The 23,322-nt window shown below is 48.4% G+C and overlaps 7 protein-coding genes across 7 annotated transcripts; 6 read left to right on the top strand and 1 right to left on the bottom strand.

The window, feature by feature from the left end:
• Window positions 1–822: 822 nt before the first annotated feature.
• Aud_004113 (HIT family protein) lies at window positions 823–1,842 on the top strand (the record flags this gene model as incomplete). The annotated part of the gene is made up of 5 exons (XM_043289055.1): window positions 823–862; window positions 987–1,069; window positions 1,245–1,313; window positions 1,500–1,592; window positions 1,735–1,842. The coding sequence occupies 5 exons, from the start codon at window positions 823–825 to the stop codon at window positions 1,840–1,842; spliced, it is 393 nt and encodes a 130-aa protein (XP_043144990.1).
• A 300-nt stretch (window positions 1,843–2,142) lies between these two features.
• On the bottom strand, window positions 2,143–3,690 carry Aud_004112 (CRAL-TRIO domain-containing protein; the record flags this gene model as incomplete). Its single annotated transcript, XM_043289054.1, has 4 exons — window positions 2,143–2,624; window positions 2,679–2,778; window positions 2,828–2,869; window positions 2,923–3,690. The coding sequence occupies 4 exons, from the start codon at window positions 3,688–3,690 to the stop codon at window positions 2,143–2,145; spliced, it is 1,392 nt and encodes a 463-aa protein (XP_043144989.1).
• Window positions 3,691–4,600: 910 nt separating this feature from the next.
• Window positions 4,601–5,401, top strand: Aud_004111 (DASH complex subunit DAM1; the record flags this gene model as incomplete). Its single annotated transcript, XM_043289053.1, has 4 exons — window positions 4,601–4,921; window positions 4,976–5,027; window positions 5,087–5,138; window positions 5,209–5,401. The coding sequence occupies 4 exons, from the start codon at window positions 4,601–4,603 to the stop codon at window positions 5,399–5,401; spliced, it is 618 nt and encodes a 205-aa protein (XP_043144988.1).
• Window positions 5,402–6,510: 1,109 nt separating this feature from the next.
• Aud_004110 (putative ubiquitin C-terminal hydrolase Ubp8) lies at window positions 6,511–8,349 on the top strand (the record flags this gene model as incomplete). Its single annotated transcript, XM_043289052.1, has 7 exons — window positions 6,511–6,562; window positions 6,624–6,863; window positions 6,914–7,018; window positions 7,069–7,397; window positions 7,453–7,881; window positions 7,935–8,141; window positions 8,236–8,349. 7 exons carry the CDS (start codon window positions 6,511–6,513, stop codon window positions 8,347–8,349), a joined length of 1,476 nt encoding a protein of 491 aa, XP_043144987.1.
• A 6,499-nt stretch (window positions 8,350–14,848) lies between these two features.
• Aud_004109 (Ytp1 family protein) lies at window positions 14,849–16,826 on the top strand (the record flags this gene model as incomplete). The annotated part of the gene is made up of 4 exons (XM_043289051.1): window positions 14,849–15,107; window positions 15,165–15,805; window positions 15,873–16,574; window positions 16,644–16,826. 4 exons carry the CDS (start codon window positions 14,849–14,851, stop codon window positions 16,824–16,826), a joined length of 1,785 nt encoding a protein of 594 aa, XP_043144986.1.
• A 1,054-nt stretch (window positions 16,827–17,880) lies between these two features.
• Aud_004108 (dienelactone hydrolase family protein) lies at window positions 17,881–18,818 on the top strand (the record flags this gene model as incomplete). The annotated part of the gene is made up of 4 exons (XM_043289050.1): window positions 17,881–17,968; window positions 18,028–18,356; window positions 18,432–18,549; window positions 18,616–18,818. The coding sequence occupies 4 exons, from the start codon at window positions 17,881–17,883 to the stop codon at window positions 18,816–18,818; spliced, it is 738 nt and encodes a 245-aa protein (XP_043144985.1).
• Window positions 18,819–19,522: 704 nt separating this feature from the next.
• Window positions 19,523–23,246, top strand: Aud_004107 (glycosyl phosphatidyl inositol protein transamidase complex subunit; the record flags this gene model as incomplete). The annotated part of the gene is made up of 11 exons (XM_043289049.1): window positions 19,523–19,715; window positions 19,799–19,936; window positions 20,023–20,104; window positions 20,155–20,220; window positions 20,279–20,400; window positions 20,458–20,667; window positions 20,846–20,965; window positions 21,098–21,407; window positions 21,494–21,732; window positions 21,806–22,701; window positions 22,761–23,246. 11 exons carry the CDS (start codon window positions 19,523–19,525, stop codon window positions 23,244–23,246), a joined length of 2,862 nt encoding a protein of 953 aa, XP_043144984.1.
• Window positions 23,247–23,322: the final 76 nt, after the last annotated feature.

Genomic DNA, 23,322 nt, shown 5'->3' with positions numbered 1-23,322 from the left:
TCAAGCCGTTAGAAGCGGACTTTTGCCCGTTCAGCAGGATAGGCTGCTTCTCCAACTAGGAAGATTTGGGGTAGCTGCGCAACCTATGGAGGGGACTGGGAACCTGCCTCGTACGAAGTAGTGGGATACCCTCTAGATGCTTTTATAATGTACGAACAACTGGCTTGAGTATAGACTCATGACTTTCGCTTCGGTGCAGCATTTCAACATGTCAAGTCATGATGATCTTGAAAAGCAAGCGTCAAGAGTTGCACGTAGCACTCATTAAAAAAGGCGGAGTAGGAGCACTCGCCCGCAGTGGCACTATAGCCACGGGGCTTAACAGTAAAAGGACACGCACTTTGTATCGTTCCTGCAACTATTTGAGGCATACTCTTGGCTAGAATCCCGTAAAAAAAAAAAAAAGACACGGCAGTTTAAGAAGGCAGTAACAATGCTAGACAAAAATAAAAATAACAAAATCGACAGCTGTGTCGATGGAAAGGTCCAAAGATTGAGAAGAGGAGTATGTTGGGCAAGCCACGGCCATCTCTGGTAAAAGGCAAGAAATGGGTTCTGAGCTAGCTTGTCCCACTCCTCGGAGAAGTCTCCCCAATTTAAAATATAACCCACCTCTGGCAGCAGAAAGGGTCTCCGTTCGAATCCGGCTCACTTCGCCCTTTTCTTTTCTTTTCGGTTCTCTTGACGTCGCGTACCCCGCATTCAACCCACCTGCCCGCATCTTGAACAGTTCATTGACTTCACGATTGATTATTGTCTGCTCTCAATCAGCACTTCATTTACGTGTATAGCCATCTAATTGATCCCCAATTTGTCTACGTAATGTCTTCCGCTGCGTGTATATTCTGCAAAATCATCAAGGGTGAGTCCTATCTCCCGCCCGAGCTTCCAGCGAGGTGTTGCGTGTCCAACTTTCGCATGAGGAGCTTGCGATGACGCCGTACGCACTCCTGCTTGATGGCGCTAAGCTTTCTTATGAAACATAGGTGATATCCCTTCTTTTAAGCTCTTCGAGAGCGACAAAGTCTTCGCTTTTCTAGACATCCAGCCTCTCAGCCGTGGCCATGCGGTAAGTTCTGGCACCTCTACGTTGAACTGCAGCATAACTGCCCGAGATATCAGTCCTATGCCCAGGCATACGATATCTCATGCAGCCGCTTTGTATACATTTCGGCGGGTCTCACACTATCAATGTTGAGAGAAGCATAAGTCCGCTAACAGTAGTGCTGAATCGTCTGTAATAGCTTGTGATTCCGAAGTTCCACGGTGCGAAGCTCACCGATATCCCTGACGAAGACCTCAGGGAGCTGCTGGTACGTGAAGAAAGGAAGACGCAAGCAGAATTTCGTGCCACCCGCCCTTCTATACCTTTTGCACATCCCTGAGGACCTTGGGGGATAAGGTCCACGAACTTTGAACTTTGTCCCCCGCAGGTTACAGGGTCCCCTACCTAATCCTATTCTCATTAGGATAAGGCTGACAGGTAATATCTCCAATAGCCCGTGGCCAAGCAGATTGCCAAAGCAAGCGGTGCAGAAGATTACAACATTCTGCAGAACAACGGCCGCATTGCTCACCAAGTTGTTGACCACGTAAGAGACCGTTCCTGGACGTGGAAAATGGAAACACGGCGCTAACCCTTACTGTCCTATTTGAATAGGTCCATTTCCACATGGTACGTCTTAGCATTCTTCCTGGTGTATGTAGCAATGGTGCTAACACGCAGATTAACAGATTCCCAAGCCGAATGAGAAAGAGGGTCTTGGTATTGGATGGCCTACCCAGCCTACCGACATGGATAAACTCAAGGCTCTGCATGAGGAAATCAAGTCCAAGATGTAAACCGACACTTTCACTCCAAAAGTCGCAGTCCTTGGCTCAACACGAAGTTAGCGTGGTCCTTCAGCTCCTGACTGTGTCATTACCAAGGCCTATTTCAAATTCATCTCTTACATCATTCAGTAAGAAAGTCAGACAGTGTATGCAGAAATGATGCATTAGTCCAGACTGTGATGTTCTATATATACAAACTGTCATCCAGTACAGACATCATGACTCAATTTTTTGAGCCCGTCGATGTCCAAAATTTAATGATAAGTTAGGTCTATAGTACTCAGTCTCATCAACCCTTAACGTTCCTGATTATTGGCTGCTGGCCGCGTTTCCCTTCGACATGCTCTCCGCTGAATAGAAGTCGATTTTGCCATTACCTTGGATCACATTCAAGCGATCGTACAGGGACCTGGCACGTACGTAAGGGTCAAGCTGCCAGTATTGCACCCTCAACCGCTCAATAAGGTCCTTTCTCCTGTCCTTAGCTGTTGCCACGGCGTCCTTGTCTCCTTTGGAGCTGGCCGAGATCCATGAAATGGTGGCATCTTGGATTTCTTTCCCGAGTTCACGTCGCTCTGCTAACAGCTGGTCTCGTGTGGCAGTGTCTTCCATCGGCTTATTTTCGTCCCGTTCGCATTCCACGTACTTGTACTCCCAATTCTCATCACCCTCAAGCTCCTTCATGATGCGATCTCGAGGGATAAACTCCTCCAGATCCTTGACATTCTTCGTGAAATGGACCTTGGCAGCAACGACCGGATCAAGCCATCCTTTGATGATGTTCCAAATGCCTGTGCAACATAATTTCAGTACATACGGCTTCCAATTCAGGGACGAAGACAAACCTGAGAAGATCCAAGGCGCCTTGTGAATGAGTACCACTCCTAACGATTCAGGATAGTTGGCCTCGAAGCATTTGATCATGAACTTGACCGGAGAGTAGTCCTGCCGAGGTAAGTGAACGTCCATGGCAGATTGAAGATCGTAGGCATACCATATTCGCCAATGAGAAGTCGGTCATATCGAAAATGATACACTAGAATGTGTCAGGTGCATCTCGCCGGCTCTTGCCTGAGATTTGAGACTCACAGCAGTTTCGACGGGAGGCGCAAGCATCATGCGCGCCGATTCAATTGTGTAAACAGTGAAGCGGTCCAAGACCTCTGAATTTTGATCACCAGCCTTATGCAGGCGCACCCTGACGACGCAAATTGGCCGGCCTGATTTGTCGACACCGTGAAGGAAACTCTTTCCCCGACGCATTTGCATCAAGAAATCTTCACCAGCTTTCTTTTCAGTAGGGTCGGTACTCTGCGACTGTTTGAGAGCATGCTGCTCGCCATTCTTCATGATATCTTCATCCACCTTCACATCCATCAACCTCCAGCGGATAGTGGAAATAAACATGACGAGAGCATTTTTGACATCCCACTTACGCGCCCGTAGAAAGCGTAAAAGCAGAGAATCGGGATTATCTTGTTTAACCATAGTCCAGAATGTTGTCCGAATCTCCTCCGGCGACATGTCAACCAGAGTTTGCTGGAACTCCTTCGACTGTCCATACTTATCGTCTCCATCAGAAATATTGATAGACGCGAGGTTGGCTGTGATTCCTTCCGCTGATTTCTCGCTCGCGGCGCCATCCTCACTATCCTTGCCTCTGCCGAACAGTCCGAATCGTCGCTTGGGCTCTTTCTTGTTCTCCTGCGGCGTGCTGGCAGGTGCTTCCTTAGCTGACTCCAGCGCATCAAGTTTAACGCCAAAGACCTTCAGGAGCAGCACCCAGAATTCCTGCAGTTTCGCTTCCTGCTCTGCCGTGAGATTCCCCACGGTACCAGGAGGCAAAACGGTAGACATTGTTTTAAGAGTATCAATGACGCCGAGAAAAGGTTCCTGTTCAGGCTGGATATTTTGCGAAATTGATGGAGAAGGCGAGTCGTTCTTGGTCTGAAAACGTTTATCCTGTAACCAAACTCCTCCGCAAATGACAGCAAGAGCGAATGTAACTGTCCAAAATGATGAAGCCTTCCTCGGAGGGTTGTTCCGCGACAACGGTACAGTGAAGATCGATCGTCTAGCTAAGGAGCCTGAAGTTGAACAAGGCTTCGATGCGCCTCCAACCAGTAATAATGGCAGGGAGTATGAGCGGAAATGGACGGAGCAGGCCGAAGAAAGGAGTAGACGGCGTCGAATAGACGAAGAAGCATGCATGTGCTGAGAGATTAATAACGAGGGCCCAGGGTGGGGTCCGGTTGTGAAGACTGTGATGTTGTTGGTTGTTCCTATCCTCAATTCATGCCAGACGGGGCAAGGGCACACGAGGATGGGAAATTTGATAATTATTATTAGTACTACTAAATAGTAGTGGTTCTACCTTGGCAACCCCGAACGATTTATATCATCATTGCTTTGTGGATAATGAATGCCGCAACGGACCCTCGGGGCGCCTCAATTTCCGATCCAATCGCAAACTGGAAAGCGGGGGATCAACAATGCGGCACCCACTGTTTAATTAACAAGGCAAACGCCAGAAACACTCGATATTTAGATACTACCGATCTGATTTAGGTCTTCAACAAATTCATTTCCATAGCGATCATTTACAAACCATGACCGATATTCTTTGCTGAGCTGCCCAACTATCTTGCTGGCTAGGCCCAATTCATCACGCGTTGTGATTGTTTATCGTTGGCCCCGGAACAACAAAAGGCTTCGTACTCAGATTTCTGGCCAGGCTTCCTTGAATGTCGGGAAATTGTGAGAATCTATGATGGAAACTGCTCTCCCCCGGTCATCCTCGCGCCCGCGACCTTCGTCCAGGCCCACGACTCCTCTGAGGCCCAATTCTCGATCGTCAATCCGCGAAGCCCATGGTTATGGGACGAGTATCGGCAATGCTGGCTACACACAACCCGCAATCAATGCTCTAGAGCCGCAGTTTGCAGAACTTGCAGACTCTATGGCAGACCTGGAAGCGAATTTCATGCACCTTCAGTTGATGCACGAGAGTTTAACACGGTTTAGCGAGAGCTTTGCCAGCTTCCTCTATGGTTTAAATATGAATGCGTTCTGTGTGGACTTTCCGGAGGTATGTCAGAATGAGCCTTACATCCCAATTAGACTCGTGCTCACTAAGAATTAGGCACCAATAGCAGATTCATTCCGGAGAGCTAAACAAGCTGAAGCTCAAAAAGGTATTGTAAAGCACATTCGACAAAATTGACAAGACCAAATATACTCACTAAGATTGCAGAGGCTGAAGCTGAAGAAGTTCGACGAGCTGTTGACGCTGAGGCAACATTCATGTGAGTTACTACTAGGCCATTGCAGCATTGCACATTGAAGGTTTATTCTAACCGCGACTTGGGCCCACAGGACGACAGATACCTCGTTCGTTGAGCATCCTCCTAGCACGATTTCCTCGAAACCTACATCCAAATCGTCCATCCCTTCTCGAGGAGCTACTCGGGGGTCTTCGATGCGCGGGTCAACACGCGGTCGCTATACAACGAGAGGGACTGATCGGGCTCGGCCCAGCGCATTGCCCCGAGGTAGAGGTGTTCGGTGACGCTGTTCTGGGAACAATAATTTTACGACCGGATATCGTAGTACACAGCTGTGCTCATGCGGACTTTCCCCATAAATTCAAGACAAGATTGATAGCACTGTCGAGAATCGGAGACCAAGAAGCAGAGGTCTGACGCGCTGGTTCGGCCCAATGGTGGAGGCACAGCTATACCAGATCACAGAGCACTCCAAGTGCCCGGGCGCCTTCGCTAGCAATACGTCTGCCTCCATTCGAACCGTAGTCCTCTTTTCATGGGCTACTTTTGTTGAGATGGATCTCTAATTTGCCATTGCCACCCGAGGCCAGATTAGTGACATGAGAATGCGAAATAAAACTATCTTTAGAAATAATGGCCTACGCAATTCTTAGATTTTATTTTACGAGCGCAATATGAGACAATACAAGTACACCTTACTTTCGTGTATCTCCCCAAAGGCGGCGTATCCCCCGGGTTTGCGGATCCCCAGCAGTAGGCCCGGTTCCTTATCGCTCCGAGCGGCGGACCCTGAGGAGAAAAAAGATCTCTTAACCAACATCGAGCCGTCCACAAAGCTTCTGTGGCGTCACATAGTTTCGGCTCAATAATCTTGAGGGAACACCTATCGTTTTAACAAATTTAGAAATCTGCAGTTCAAGCTTCATTTGCATCAAGTGTTGCTGCTGGTATATCATTCGCTCCTCAGGTCCCTTCAGTGCCCATCCGATCCGCACGGAACACTTAGTGGTCGCAGGGGAGATTGAGGTTCACCACAGCCGTCAATAGACTCCAGCTTGGGCAACACAACGCTGAAGATTTCTATTTTTGATTGAGAGGCTGGCCTCTGAAAGCTTCACAATGCGATTGTGAACCCATACAAGGTCTTTGACGACTTCTATTCATGAATGCTTTGCATTCATCCGCACTTGACTTGAGCTTATTGTCCCTCCTCGACCTCAAAGAGTCAAGGTATCTGTTGCTAGACGCCTTTCCCAGTCGTCTTATATATTTGGACACTTTTCCTTTCAGACTCTCAAGTTTTCCTTAATTCTTCTAATACCCTGTCATCCTGATCTTTCCTTTCTATAACACCCTTGGAACAGCTTTTTCTCGTGCTGTCACCTTCGTCACCATGGCCAGCATTACTTCTGCGTCCCTTCTTTCGGAGGCTGAGTTCGGTTGCGGTAAGCAGGCATCAACACGATACCGTCCTCTCTATAGATCTTCAAACTGACTTGTAGTAAGAGCATCTCGCTGCAATACTGACTCGGAGTGGAAACACTGCCGATCAGTTCAAGAGCTCATTCCTTAAAACCCACAATGCTCTGGCTCCTAAGCCTTTAACGGTGGATGATTTCCCAAAGCAAAAGGGACGCCTGCGTACTGCTTCTCTGCTAAGGCCAAAATACACGTGCTTGACTTGCTCTGAAGTTTGCGCCCCTGCCAATAGACAAGCTCATACGAAAGAGACTGGGCACCAGTTCTGTAAGTCAATCTAGTGCGACTTTACAGTCGAAGGTAGCTGACGCCGCCAGACATGGAGTCAAGGGGACGAACTCTGTTCTGCCAAGGTTGCGGTGACCTCGTCTATGACCATGACTTAGAACGTCTTCGATCGTTACCTTATGGAATGCACCAAGGTTCGCATCCAGTCTTTGTTGGTTTCATTCGATCTGCTAAAGTCCAGCAGCATCTAGGAGACGGAGATCAAGCGAAAGTTCATCAGATGAACAGTTTGTCAGAAACAACGCCAACAAGCGCGCTTGTGCAAAGCAAGGCGTCAGAGGTCTGTACAATCTCGGACAAACATGTTATCTCAACGTCATCCTGCAGACTTTACTGCATGATCCCATCTTGAACGCCTATTTCTTGGGGAATGGGCATCAGTCACACGATTGTTCAGTCCCGGATTGCATAGGCTGCGCAGTTGCGGAGGCGTTTGCCGACTTCAACAGCAGCGACAAAGCAGAAGGCTTTGCAGCATTGAATCTCCTTCTAGCATCATGGCGTGCGAGCTCTGTAGGTGGTTTCTTGACCGGCTCTTAGGACATCAAAAGTTACTGACGCTTCGTAGACTTTGGCAGGCTACCACCAGCAGGATGCACACGAGTACTATCAATTCCTCGTCGACAAGCTACATGCGAGCACTGAAGGACACATGGACGATCACGACCAAGGGTGTCCTTGCTTTTTTCATCAAACATTCTACGGCAAGCTTAAAAGTAGTGTGATGTGCGATAATTGCGGCAACATTACCAAAACGGAAGATCCTATGCTCGATCTGAGTCTGGACGTTCAGGTACAGGCGAAGAAGCGGGCTATGGGCGGTGGTGTCGGACCCTCAGCGACACCTACACTAAACGGTTGCCTGGAGAGCTTTACGTCGCCAGAAAGGCTGATGGCAGGTGTTTACAATTGCAGTGAGTGTGGCGGGACGCCTCAGAAAGCAACAAAGCGTTTGCGAATCAAGAAATTGCCGGCGATTCTCTGCATGCAGCTGAAGGTGTGTCTCTCGTCTCTGACGACCGCGGTGGACTTGGCTAACATGATATTCAGCGCTTCGAGCATAGCTCAGCAGTGTCGGAGAAAGTGGAAGGCAGGGTCGATTTCCCTTTGTCGATCAACATGCTCCCATATACGACACATCGGCACAGGGAGGATCTTGACAAATCCAAATTCATCTATGATCTTTCTTCTGCAGTTGTCCACAAAGGCAAATTGGACGCTGGACACTACTACGTCTACTGCAAGCAGGGCGACCAGGTTTGTCTATCCGTTATTTAGTGGCTTATGCCTCGTGTGTGCACTCAGGAGACTACACGACGTCGTTGACATTGACTAATTCTTCTCTTGACAGTGGGTACTGTTCAACGATGATCAGGTGACTGCGGCCACTGAGGCCGAAGTCCTCAACGCCGATGCGTATCTCTTGTTTTACAATCTACGATTGTTTACTGCTTCTTTGCAGTAGCTCGTCGCATTGCCTCGGCACCCTTCAATCTTCAATAGAGAGGCAACCGTCTTTTCCCCCCCTTCCTGGCTCTAGCAAGGAGTTTATGGCAGTGGAGTTCAATTTGCGGGTCTTTTTTGAATTCCAATTGGGAGGGCCTTAACACTATCTGTATTTGATTGCTTCTCTCTTATTAGGCAGGTAGTTAGAATACCGTGCTAAAATGGTCGCGCAAGACATAGCTCGGAGATTGCTAGAATTTGATTCCAGCGGTTTTCTCATCATACGTTCTACGAAGTAGGAATGCTCCGTTGTGCGTTGAAAATGGGCAGTTTCAATAGCAGACACCGGACAATCCGTGTCTCTACGAAGAGCAACATTGGCAACCGCATGGTAATGGCCCCAAATCTTGTCTGCGCGATGGGGTATGTTTCCGAGTCATAGGGTGTAAAAGGTGAAGTGACCGATGCCGCACCGGAGGGCTGGACGAAAGGAGAATATCAATTGTTGCAACCGGTCGCTACGTGCATAAGGAGCCTTATCAGACATGGTCGTCTACAGTTGGCATTGACCCAATTGCAGTCGTATTCGTCACATTCACCACACTGTTTCGCTATGGCGGGCTAGGACGGGAGAAAGATCCTTATAAATTCAATTTAAAAATTGAATTGGAAAGATAAAGGTTTCGACAAAACACCTTTTGGGTTGTTCACACCGGCATCTCCTCTTCCTCTTTCCTATTTTCCCCCGTTGGAATTCAAGCGGATATGATTCCTTTTTGATTTTCCTCCATGGTAGCTACCGAGCGCCGAGCACGTAACGATTCGTCGTGAAACAGGAAATGGATCGAGAAAACAGATTTAACGGTACTGGATGGTAGAGGTGATCTGTTAGTGATCCGCTCTTCTTCTGCCAACCAGTTCTCCGAGAATGTCGTCGGGTTGAACCTGGCCATGGTGTTCCGACTCTGCAGCGTATGTGGGAACCAACCTTGTAGAAACCGATGTCCTGAGCCTTCTCACGGAAGCACTGTCTGCAGATGTCCATCTATAACCACTATCAGTCGCATATCCAACGCGGGTTATTCTCGATAGTTGACTCATTTCCATACCCCGTACTTGCGGATGAGACCAGCGCGGTGGGCGCAAACACGGCTGTTTCGACGCAAATATCTGATTAGCCATTGCTGCTCGCAATTCATAAAATCTCGACCTATCCTCCTGGTATCGCCTGGGGAATTTCGTTCACACACCATTCACGGGAACCCTTGCCGAACCTATCGAGGGAAAAGGGTAATAAATTAGCCAAATCGTATCGACGCATCCCAGAATTGAAGAATATCCTTACTTGCGGGGCCGGCTGTACCAAACGGACTCGTGAGTCATCTTGAATCTGAGACGAGGAAAACCTGGGGGTTGACGGTGTTTGGCAGGTGGTTTGTCGTCGCTGGCGCTGGGCGTTGAGGATAAAAGATATTAGGGTTGAAAATGCGTTGTGTGCCTCTGTTCCGCTGCCGGGCTCGGGCCATCTCGCTTGAGCAGCGCTAAGCCGTTTCGGGATTCATTAGGCTACTGTGGTCATGTGATTTTGAGGCTCGTTATTTAGGCTTAGCGCCCCGCCTCCAAGGTCCACGGCGTTGTGTTTCTCCGCAGTGCCTGAATGAGGATGAAGCAAGAAACGACCTCATCTGCTCTTCAACTCGAGGATAAGCATAAAGCTGCCTATCTTTATTATTACACGATCGAAGATAAAAAAGAAAATTATACCGCTGAATATGTTACATAGAACAGTTCACATTACATCTAGACTAACACATCCAGTTCCAAGTCCGTATCTCAAACCAAAGTGGATGGGTGGTCAATCCCTAACTGTGGACAAGCCACATCTTCTCGTGGATACCGTTCACTGGAAAGTTTTCAGAATGAAGAGAATCCCGCATTATTGGGGGAGAAACCACGCGCGCCTAACTACGTCCATAGAGAAAGCGCGCCCTGAAGGAAGCACATATGGTCGCCATTGTGAATTGTCACTAGCACTTGCTAGATCATTGAGCTGCATTTAGCCTACAAATCGAAAAGCTTATGAAAGTCCGGCAAGCGAAGTACTATTGGCTGTTGATAAACGTCGATCTGAAGTTGAGAGTGCGTATGGCATGTCGACAGTGAGATGTGCCACAAAGACAGCTTCGATTCTGTTTAAGGCCGTTGAACAACGGTCCTGCGGAGGGAAGGTACTCGCAACTCTCAAAACATATTTGTCAAGGTATGCAGGGTCGGACATTGACGGATTACGGGATTACAACGACAGAACCACCACATGGACCGAATCTCAATGTTCTGCATTTGATAGTCCTCGCGCAGCGTTCGAAAAGCTGCCTTCTGTTCACTTCAGCTGCGGTCACCGCTTGTCTAGTCTTACGGTTGTGTGCGCGACCAACAGGGTGTCTTTTTCCGCCGAAGGTGGATGAGGTATGAGAACGTCATGATATGAGTATGGAGTGCGCGCTTTCTTCGGGCTTTGATGCCAAGAGGTGTACAGATTGTAACTCCATGCAGGCGAGGACTGATGGTTACAATAGTGAACAGTCTCAAGACTCTTGGCGAGTTTCCCCTGGGGAGAATAGCCGAGGACTCGTACGACAATCCGACATTCGTTCGCATTCAGGGCGCGGGATCACCTGCATAATATACCTGGGGTAGATATTATTCTTTAAGTCCCTTCCGCAGGATGAACTCAAAGTCAGCAGAACCACTGACTCAGTGCTGAGTATTGGGACACTATTTAGCTCCTACACAGTAGCGGGAGACGCGGGTCATCTTCTTGGACCCCGCTAATATTTCCTTAGCAATGTGCCGATTTTCCGATGTGAGACGAATCAACTCCTAAGCAAGTATCTATGGAACTACTAAAGGAATGGATCTGTTGATGATTCCAACAGTGACGGGGGCCTCTGGGCGTGGTCGGAGTAAACTGCCGGTCTTCGCATGTGGTTCATGCTCTTGTGTTGAGGATTTATGCATCGGGACAAGTGTTGTGCAACTGCAATACCCTATGTTTCCGAGAATGGTTTCGCGATATATCCGACAGTGTAGACAGGGTACCTGAAGTTTCCGAGTCCCTGAGTTCCAACTGGCGATCATAATTTCTGATTGGTTGGTTTTACCTGTCACCATGGCACGATTCACCAAGACTCGTCTGCATTATTTTAGTCCAGGGAATGTGCCGCTGTGATTTGGTGCTCAGCTGTAAGTACGGGAGTACTTTGGCAACTTCAGCCCGTACTTCAGCCGTAGCACATGAATTGAAAAGGGATTGAATGAATTTCCGGGGTACAGCATTACATTAATTAAATAGTTCTGACACTGACAGATGTTAATGTGGAGAGGATCTATAACAGCACCAACAGTTCAAAGCTCAACCGTACTTATACGAAGCAGCCAACATGATGCCGCAATATCTCCAGCCAGGACAATGAGGCTAAGGGGTCTCATAGGTACTCCAACTTACGGGAGTCCTCGGCGACCGCGACAAAACCTGACGGACAGCAGGCTGACCAGAGGCTCGCTGATCCGTGTTGTGAGTCACACCACTCTACTCCGTAACAAAATTAGTAAGGACACAAGCATAGAAAGATCGAGAAGCACATCAGGTCAGCAGGTGCCGTGTGTCCGTAATCACTCGTCAATCTCAAAAAGACGGGTCGTGTATTAGATAGTACGAGTGCGTGCGTATAGAGTGAGTAATCTGCCCCTTTCACCTCAAAGATCGACTCTGACTGTCCAGAACTTTATTCTTGAGAGGAAAAACTGGAACTGGGAGTTGATAGTTCATTCTCACGGAAGCCCGCGGATGGCGGATGCAGGCCGATTCCTCGATCCGTTCTTACCAGCCAAACATGCCAAGAATGGATCGGCAGCTGGCTTGGGCTGTCAGATGAGCCGACCTAGTCAATAAAAATAATGTAATTATTGTTACGGAGTACTCTAATGTATTCAGGAGCTGGTACGGAGTACCTTACTATCACGAGAACTCCCATCAATCGACTCAGGGCTGGCACAGGGAGTCTGAAAATTCAAAATTACCGATACAAGTCTTATTATTAATTAATTGAGGTCGTGTCACCAATATTAGCCAACGTGCTAGGTGTTCCGCTTGGCGGGGGAACAGATGAAGGGAACCTGCCCAAGCTTTGATTGCAACTAATCGAATTGATTGGCTGTACTCGGCGGAGTATGGATGCATCCATGCTGTTGTTGTATACTCGCTTAAAGAGTGCCTCCTTTCATCTCCGGCCATCCCAATGACTTTAGGTGGGATTCTTGGCAGTGTCTTTCCTGTCTTCAAAGCAGATACTTCGTACTCTGCGCATGAAATTCGGATACCTGCCCCTACCAGCATAACGTGACACCGGCTCATTCTCAGCTTCGCGTTGCTGGAAAGAAGTGTTTGCACCTGGAGCTGAGTAGGTATGCACAAGTAGGCTGACAATAGTGGATGATCTTTGAAGAACAATTCCAGGGAAGAGGGGTACAGATCTCGGACTTCGGCAGTGTCTTTCTCTACGTTTAGTACATTCTTTTTTTGCATCACGCGCAAATGTCATTCCTTATCGGGTAATAGTTGATACCTTTGCATGATTTCAAATGCAAGGAGAAGATGAATGAACCCATATAAATACCTATATTGTCACTCTGCATTAAAGACAGAGCTCTTCCTACTGCGTATGTATACGTGTTTACTTACCCTTTGGCCCGTCGAATGAATAAGTACCTTAGACAAATCATGAATAACAGCAATACTATTGTGCCTTTCTAATTATTGTTGGAGATCGGCAAAAGCCCTAACTTCGTAACAGCGAAGTTGGTAGGGCAGGAGGTCGTCGCTTCGGCACAGATAATTTCATCCAATCTTTGTACTCATACGAAGTTACAGATGTAGCGAATCAAAATCCCGGCAATGATCAAGTGACACCTACTGGCAATAGGTACTTGCTCAAACAATCAGGCTGGGGCAGAGGTATCTAGGTATGTTGAGACAGCATGAGCCGCACGAATCAGATCAGATCATTAGCGGTGAGTGCCTAGTACTAAACATGTGTGGATAGTTAACGGACGAATTGAAAGTTCGATCACATTACTCGCAATGTGTTGTCCTCAAAAAAATGAACCAGTCCAAAGGGACGTACAAATAGAGTAATTTGGCCCCGTCATCAAAAGAGGTCAATGCCTAATCCCTAGTAGCTCCGATTCAGGCGCTAAAGGTACCTTGGAATGAGGTCATCTCACGGCGCGGACTGGTGCAATAGTGACTCGGATGGCTGGTCACAGGCTAGTCCATAATTGGTAATTCAAGGATAAGGCGGGATGATGCCTCCGGTAGATCCGAGCATCCGAGAAGAAAATCTTTTTGTTTGTTCATGTTACCTACGGTATTCTTCTGCTGGAAAGATCTGGATGGTAATTGTTTGGTATTGTTGGCTATTGAATTGCAGTTGAGAGCTGCGTTTTGATTTTGTAGTCTGCTTCAAGCTCAAGTAAATGCTTTTAGGCATAGAGAGAAAAATCAGTGATATCAACACTGACATCATGCGAGTCAGTAGGCGATCTCAGGTGATCTTGGGATACATAGGAGTATACTGTAGTTCCCTGGCGTTCCAGACCGACCCATGCTGAAAGCGAAAAATAAGAGAAAAGGAAAAAATCTTACCAAAGACCCTCAATTACTCAAAGAAAGTCCCAAAGACTCCGCATGATGACGGTCTCTATGCCCATTCCGGAGCTCTGATCCAGGTAGAACGACGACCTATAAGCGACGAAGTCATCGTCATCATCGCTCATATCATGCTCATCAGCATCATAAAATGGCATGATATTTTTCATCGCTTGATATTTTCCATATCGAAAAACACCGGGAATTTATCGAAATATCAGACACCATCAGGACAATCCAAGCCGAGCAGGGTAGCGCTAGGTAATTATTCTTCTCCACCGCCGTGCTATTCGGCATACGGAGCTTTGGGGAGCTGTTTTGTTTCCACGTCCTTCTCGGCGCAGGGCGCATCTTATCCCCGCCCGCTCCGAAAGAATCAGAGCGAAACTCCAAAGATTAAAAAGTCATCGTCGCATATAAAGAGGGAGAAAAGGGAAAGAAAAAGAAAAAAGAAAAATACAGAGAGAAATCTGGCCTCGCATTTTACCTCTTAATCTACTCCCCTGCCTCTGGCTCCCATTCCATCTTACTTCTTCCTTTATCCTTTTTCTTCGGCTGTCTCCTTCCATACTTCAGCCCTACAAGCATACCTAACGTAATTATTGCGCGCCAGGGCCGGTAGCACTTCAACACCGCAACTTGTACAGCTGCGATTTTGCGCAATCAGAGATTCTCACAATCAGGCCATCGGAATAACCATCAGACGAGCTGGAGCTTAGGTTCCTCAACTCCAGCTCTCTGTAGTCACTGCCCACCCACAACAACCTTCTAGCTCAGCCCTTGTCCCCATAATACAATAACCAAATCGCCCATGCTGCGAGCAGCATCCCGCGCCGCATTTGCGGCCTCCTTCTTACTAGTATCCATCGCCAATGCACTTCCTCACGGAGACGATGAATCCATGGAAATGGACATGGGCATGAACATGGAAGACACAACAAAGTCGGAGCCGCATAAAGACGCAAACGATGAATCTCCCATGAGTTATTTCGCACATGGAAAGCATTCGGGCACCATAATGGCTCACATCGCTCTCATGATCATTGCATGGTGTTTCGTCCTGCCGACAGGTAAGAAATTCCAGCAACCACCATCTTCGGGATCTTTGCTGAACAGTGCTGTCACAGCTGTCATGTTCAGTGTGGCGCGTTCGCGATTTGCACTGCCGTCGCAATTTTTCTTCCTGCTGTGCAATGCCTTGGGTTTACTTATCGGAATTATCTACAACAGTCAGACGCCTGATCTTTATGAGAACAACGCTCATCACAAGATTGGGTGGATTGCGACCTGGGTCATAAGCGCACAGGTCATTATGTCGTTGATCTTCGCGTATGCTGGCAGAGGCGAGAGAGCAAAGGCATACGAGCAGGCAGCATTCTTCCCTGTGCCCACCGACGAAATGGCTGATAATTCGCACCCTTATCCGTCTGTAATGAATCATGCCTATCGCTGGTCAAAAGACAGTGGCCAGGGCACCGAGAGAAACTCCTCCTCCCTTCACAGCCGGCCAAGTTCACCTTCCTGCTCATCTCCGTCAGAAGAATATGATACCTTTGAGAAGCCCGAGCAAGTCATCGAGGAGCCTGCTCACCGCGGCTGGCTACATAGCACCGGTTTAGGCCGTTTTTTCGCCAGTCGCGTGCCTCGCTTGGTATCTAGTCGCGTTCTCCGGGTCTTGAATGTTGTATCTTTGGTTATTGACAGGATTATCCTGCCTTTTGGCTTCATCGCTATCGCAACTGGTGGTGTAACTTATGGTGGCATCATGGTAAGCGCCTTCCCTCTATCTCCCTCTTTCCCCGATATTAGATTCCGCTAATTGAGTTCAACTGCAGCGGGGAAGCGAGGTCTTCAACGGTCTGGCGCACTTCATAAAGGGTGGAATCTTTTTCTGGTACGGTCTGTTGACTCTGGGCCGCTGGATGGGCTGCTGGGCAGATTTTGGCTGGGCATGGAACATCAAACCCTCGAGCTCCATTGTCGGAAAATGGAAGGCGAAGATTCCTTCTGCCGAGTGTACCGAATCCTTCGTCATTTTCCTTTACGGGGCGAGCAATGTCTTTCTGGAACATCTGGCTGGCTGGGGCGGCGCCTGGAGTGCTACGGACCTTGAGCATGTGTCGATTTCAATCATGTTCTTCGGCGGTGGCCTTTGTGGCATGCTGTTCGAATCGAAGCGCGTCAAAGGCTGGCTGAACAGTACCGTTCTGCAATCTCCCGCTCATACCGGCGTACATGGTTCGGCAGACCCTGCTTGGCAGACCCCTGATACCCAAGGCGTCTCTCTCAATCCAATGCCTGCGCTTGTTATCCTGCTTTTGGGAATGATGATGGGATCTCACCATCAAACGAGCATGATTTCAACCATGGTGCACAAGCAATGGGGAAATCTTCTCGTTGGGTTCGCCTTGGCTCGTGGCATGACGTATGTTTTGCTATACCTCAAGCCTCCGACCTCCTATCTTCCATCGCGCCCACCAACTGAGATTGTGGCATCCTTCTGCCTGATTGCTGGGGGGTTGATCTTCATGCTAAGTGTAAGTGTCTTGTGTCCCTCTCTTTCCTTCTTTTTAGTACCGGGAGTTGTTACTGATCTTTGTCGGTAGACCCGCAATGTGGTTGATAGCATGGAATACTATAATCTGGATGCGATGTTCACGTTCACTGTTGGAATGGGAGTGACCGCCTTCATCATGGCCTGTGAGATTTTGTCTATTGCCCTCAAAGCTTGGGCGGTGAAGAAAGAGTCACGACCACAACTGCCGCCTTTCCAGTTTCCCGCCGCCTGAATCATGCTGAAATGATTTTCTCACCGCCCCGTCGCAGATCACTTCTTCACGCTTCAGCTTGAGCTTTTGACCGCGGCAGAAGCAGGGAGGGGGGCGGGTGGGGGTGGGAATGGAAGAGCAAAAACAACACGGACAGGATGAACTGGAGGATTTAATATTTACTTGTGATCTCATTATACCCCTTACACTATTTGACTTCTATGACCAGGTGTTTTGGCTTTGGGTGACTGGACATAATACCCATGTACCACAGCCAGGTTTTCACTTTTTGACGCCTTTTGATGTTTATGAACGATACGCATGGTTTACGGAATGGCTAATGAGGGGTCGTTGATAACTAATGATATGACCGGATTTTTCTTGGGAATACGTACTACCTAGAGACCTTTTATGGACATCTTAGTGGATATAGAACCATGAACAATTGCACGGAGTCTTATCCAAGTGCCACCACCTGAAGCTCGAGCCAAGCAGAAGTTTAGAAGTCTCATCCGGTGGGGGTCCAGCCAATCGTTCTCAACAAGGCATGTTTTGCTGCTACTTCATATCATTTGAGACTTTGATCTACGCTCTTAGAGCGGGTTTAAACATGATTGATCTATTTATTCCCGAGGCTCCGCCGACGGGGAGAAAAAGCTTAGCCATGCTCCCGATTACCCGATGCCTCAATTACCTCGGCGGCTTGGTGGATGTCAACAATGACAGACAGACGTGGCAGAGGGATGTGAGAAGGCCTGGTTAGATTCCACAGCTATTCAAACATTATTCTAGATCGTATCAAAGGACAAGGTACTTCTGTCACAGCTGTAGCACAGGCCCTGGCTAGTCTTGTGTATGTGGAGGAGTAAACCATTAGTAAGCGTCCATGAGGGGCAAGAGTGGGGAGGGGGGCCCTGCTGCGTCGAAATCGAATTGGATGGATGTTCCTTGATGTTTCTTCGGGCATTTAAGAGGGGCGACTGTCCCGCGTTATCTATCAGCTACTTTTCCCTTATTTCACAGTCTTTTTGTAAAGTACGCTCTTCGCAGCTTTCTATACTCATACCCTTTGGAGATGGCATCCAACCCACCCGGAGCTTGCTGTGCCTCTGGTTTCAAGCACGAAGGCAATCCCGCTGGGGAAATCAAGACTGTCGAGGGTGGTAAGTAGCCTTGCTACTCCTTTCTTGACACAACTGGGCTCGGTGCTGAGTCTTCAAAGTTGAAACCTACATCTCATACCCCAAGGACAACAATAGCCCCGAGAAGGCCGTCCTCATATTGAGCGACATCTTCGGTATCTATGTCAACGCCCAGCTGCTTGCCGATGAATTCGCTGCCAATGGATACCTCGCTGTTATTCCCGATCTCTTCCAGAAGGACGCTATCAAGCTCAGTGACATGGAATCCGGCAAAGCTGATCTTCCCTCCTGGCTTCCTAAGCACCAGATCGCCAACGTTGACCCTGTTGTCGAGTCTACAATCAAGTACCTCAGGCAGGAGTTGGGAGTCAAGAGAATCGCCGGTGTCGGTTACTGCTTTGGTGGCAAGGTAAGCTACACGCTTTGAAACCTGCACGGTGCCTTTGTTGGTGTATCCCGTTCCTAACAAGGCTCTTTCGATCAGTATGTCTGCCGCTTCTTGAAGCCCGGTAAGATCGACGTCAGTTACACCGCTCACCCCTCCTTTGTCACCAAGGAGGAGCTCGCTGCCATCGCTGGTCCTCTTTCTATCGCTGCCGCCGGTAAGTTGGTCCGCGAGGATGGGTTAGGTACTATCAATATCATAACTGACGTTGAGAATATGTTAGAAATCGACAACATCTTCACCACTCAGCTCCGTCACGAGTCCGAGGATATTCTGATCAAGACAGGTCAGCCCTGGCAGATCAATCTGTTCAGCGGCGTTACACATGGCTTCGCTGTCCGTGCTGACTTGAGCAACAAGCACTTCAAGTTCTGTAAGGAGCAGGCCTTCTACCAGGCTGTTGCGTGGTTCCAGCAGTACCTGTAACCTGATGTCATAATTCAGATAAATCTCATATGTAATTGATCATGATTTAATGAGCTAGAAGAAATGAGCTAGAATGAATGAGATTGCAAATCTTCTGGGATCAACTTTCGTATTTATGCATCGCTGAACAATACCTGGACCGATAGCGCTTATCGCACACGTGACCCCGTGATCCACGTTACTGAAAGGCCCACTCAGACAAAGTAGCCTCAAAAGAGCCCTGAGCATTCATTGTTTTCAGTCCAAACTCAGTGCTGCTGCATTACCTCCTTGTATTTGTTCGAGCTCACGGTTTAGTCTTACAGGTTTTATATTCTTTAGACTATCTCTGCATAGAGCACATCGAACTTTTCGAGTCGTGTGGTGCGCATCGCATGTTTTCTGGCTTCTGCATTGTTTGCATCCATCCATCCGACACTGCCACTGGGCATCAGCAATTTCTGGTTTACGACATATAATGCATTGTCCTTGACTGATTGATGAATAACGACCTCTGTTTCCTCGAAGCCCTTGTCCGATTGCTTCCTCAGTTGTACCGACGTCAACCCTTTCCCCTCGATCTCAATACAACAGCAGAGTTCAACACAAATCAAGCAGAACACCCATCCACCTTATTCCTACCTTGACCATCACCTTCGGCATACTCAATTCGTCCGCGAATTCTGTGAATTGGGGAATTTCGTGCCATTTTCCTACCAAGCAGCATGGCAACCCCGACCGCACTACCGCCATTACCATTCAACCCTACCAGGGTGAGATCGTATGTGCTCCGATTACCACTTTTCACACGCGTTGTGCTGTTGGTCATCGTTGCATTTTGGTTGCTCGAGCTACAAACTATATGGAGCGTGGTACAATGGGGATCATTGACGCCGAGTGAAATCGGAATCGGTAGCAGTATGTCCATCTCGGCCGTGCCGCCCAACCTGCAGTCGATTGTTACGTCTTTGCGTGGGAACGGTTCTGACGCGAGAAAATAGTGTACCGACTGAACACCTATCCATTTATTCACGTTGGGTTTTTTCACGCTTTCGTGAATCTGCTAGCTCTCACACCGTTGCTAGAGCGATTCGAAGCTGAGCATGGTACATTGACCGCAGTTGCTTTATTTGTTGGCCGTATGTCATCCCCGTTTGGATTCGGAACCGCAGAAAGGCTCTATCAAGGAGACCTCGACTTGCAGTGGGCTAATGTCTATGCGCAGCTCTCTCAACGTTCCCTGCCGGTATATACATCCTGATTGAGAAATTCATCCTGCACAGCAACACTGCTGTGGTTGGGGCAAGGTGGGATTTGAAGACCTCAGAAACTGAAAGTATTTCTAACATATCCTTAGTGTCTGGGTGTTCCTATTGCTAGGCTCTGAAGCTATAAAGACATTTAAGTCAAACCCATACTTCAGGTATCCCAACTTGGAACGAGTCACGTCAGAAGTCCTCAGATCATCTAATTATTTATAGTCTTGGGACAACAAAGATTCCGACCTGGACATCACCACTGTTCGCATGTGCTCTCGTATCGATATTCGTGCCGAACACGAGCTTCTTGGGCCACTTGATTGCTATTATAATAGGGTATCTACGTGAGTATTCCCTATCATTGTGCTCTCTTGCTTTGAAACTAACGTGGCATTCTCTAGTCGGCCTCGGGTATCTCAAGGTGTTTGTTCCACCAGAGAAGATCCTGAGATGGATTGAGGGAAAGCTGAACCTACTGGGACGACTGCCACATTATGTGTCAGTAGATCAGAAAACCTATGGTCGTTATGGCGTCCTTCCTACGGCAACGGCAGCCGTAGGGGGTGAGAGGCCCACTCCTCTGAGCTATCTGGGCACGAATCAGCGCCTCGGTCCTTGAAGCTACCACACTCAGCAGGAAGAAATTTCAATTTTGTGTGCATATTAACCAATAAATACTTGTTAACGAAGCGTTAAGTGTATCAGGTAAAATTTTTTACTTCATTTGCATCACTTAGAATCTCTTAGAGCGAGTTGTGTAGGTGGTCACTAGCGGCCGACGTAGTTTAGATAACAGCTATTGCGGAGATGCTCATTCCAATTCGTTCAACTTGCCCTCTAAGCAATTTTACAACGACGCTCGGCATGGAAAGATCCTTCCGAATGTCTTTAATTCCATGGCATTGAAATGTAAGTTAAACTTCGGAATTACGCGCAGAGACTTGGTCTATCGGCAGAGTGTATCTCAATGCGCGATATGCATCCCCTAGCATTACCCCAGAATACCATCAGACGGAGCTTCAAATAGACCTAAGCTGACAGTGACCGGGTGGGTGACAGCCGTAATCCGCAGATTGCGGAGCAATCCTCAGTTTCTCTTCGTGCGCCTGCCGTATATACTTTCGCTTCTTTGCATAATTGCAGGAGTGGTCTGGCTTCTTCTCCTTCCCCTCGACGAATACGCCCGTCAAACATACATCTCCGAGAATGCGCTTTTGCCTGGCCAGGTTCATGCATACTTCTCAGGCAGCGAACAGAACATCTTTCGCGGGTACAAGAGAGAACTCGAAAGTTTGCTGAATTCTGGGAACCAGGAAGGTCAGGAGGCGAAGGATAGTGAATTGACACCAGTGTACGTCGAGACGTTGCTGCTACACCTTTCTACTGCTTAGCCATGTGGCCTGGTGGTCCCATTGCTAATTCCAAATCTGCGACTAGAATTTCCGATCAGATACAGTCGATCTTGCGAGCGGCCGGGTTGAAAGTTGCGACGCAGAAGTACGAGTACACTTCTTCGGGTATCACGCATGAGGGACAGAATGTCTACGCAATCATCCATGCGCCGCGGGGCGATGCCACGGAGGCGATTGTGCTGGTTGCTGCTTGGAAGACTGCTGATGGGGAATTGAACTTGAATGGAGTCAGTCTTGCTCTGACTCTGGCAAGATACTTTAAGCGTGGGTCGAATCTTATCGCGATGCATTGTGGAGAAGAGGTCATTCGAGCCGTGCTGATGACGATCGTCTCCAGGTTGGTCTTTGTGGTCCAAAGATATCATTTTTCTGTTCCCACCAGACAGCAAATCGGGAACGCAGGCGTGGATCGATGCGTATCATGACATGCAACCGTCCTCGGTCCAGCCTCTACCACTGAAGAGCGGTGCCCTACAGGGAGGACTTGTTATTGAATACCCCTTCGATCATCGATTCGAGTCTTTACATATCGTCTACGATGGCGTCAACGGGCAACTGCCCAATCTGGATTTATTTAATACGGCTATTTCAATTGCCGGGGGTCAGATGGGAATCGGAACAAGCCTGCAGGAAATGTGGGAGCATGATGATAGCTATAAAGAGCGCCTGCAGACAATACTTAGGGGTATGGTCAAGCAGGGCTTCGGACACGCTACCGGGGCACATAGTAGTTTCATGCCGTACCACATTGATGCGATCACTCTGCAAACGAAGGGAGATGGCTGGCAAGATGAGATGGCTCTAGGTCGAACTGTGGAGAGTCTCTGTCGCAGTCTCAACAACCTGCTCGAACACCTTCACCAGAGCTTTTTCTTCTACCTGCTGATGCACACCAATCGCTTCGTCAGTATAGGTACTTACCTTCCAAGTGCGATGCTGATTGCTGGAAACTTCACCATCATGGCGATTGCTTTGTGGATGCGTACGGGCTACTATATGCACGCTCAGGCGACCTCTACCACGAAAGGAGATGCTCACCAGGATAAGAAGTCTCCGGCCGATCAAGCAACGAATACGGAGAAAACTGGCGAATTGAATGACGCAAATCCCAACGAGCTACCGAGTCCGGGCAGTGTCCTGGAGAGACAGTTAGCCCTTCCGCTCACCCTAGTTGTTGGGCTACACCTGCTTGGCCTGGTCCCTCTTTTCATCTTCAATAACATCCATCACAAGGTCGGTCTCCTCACTTTGGCACTGACGTGGCCCCGCAAGATCTCTAACAATGTCAACAGTACTATACGACCGCGACCTACATTTGTCTCGGAGCTGGGGTCATCCTCCCCATCATCGTGTCAGCCCTCTTGAACCATGGATTTAGTTCTCCTCCAACAACCCAGCAATATTTCCTGACTAAATCCTTCTCCCTCCTTCTTCTCGGCCTTTTCCTCTCTACCCTTGCCACATTGAACTTCTCTCTTTCTTTCATGGTTGGCCTACTCTGCGCACCACTTAGTTTCGTCAAGCGCATCAATCCCCAGACGAAAGCTGCTCTGCGGTACCCCATCGCTATACTTGGTTTGCTAGCTTTAAATGTCCTTTCTCCTCCTGCGGTTCTCATTGGGGCATGTTGGTACTCAGGCGTGTCGGTTGAGATGGTTCTGACTCAGGCAGCATTCGGATGGAATGTCTGGGGTATGTGGACACAGGTGGTTGTGTGGTGTGTCTGGTGGCCTGCTTGGGTGGTTGGATGTGTCTTACTAGGATCGTCTGTTCTTTGAAGCCTGGGGTCCGGACTTGAATTTAAGGGTCTGACTCGACATTCAGGCTAGTGTTTATACATCACAGTCACATCAT

The sequence above is a fragment of the Aspergillus udagawae genome (assembly GCF_001078395.1).
Source record: "Aspergillus udagawae IFM 46973 DNA, scaffold_3, whole genome shotgun sequence".
Taxonomy (NCBI): domain Eukaryota; kingdom Fungi; phylum Ascomycota; class Eurotiomycetes; order Eurotiales; family Aspergillaceae; genus Aspergillus; species Aspergillus udagawae.
The sequence above is the reverse complement of the archived record's forward strand: the minus strand, read 5'-3'. Positions and strand labels throughout refer to the sequence as shown.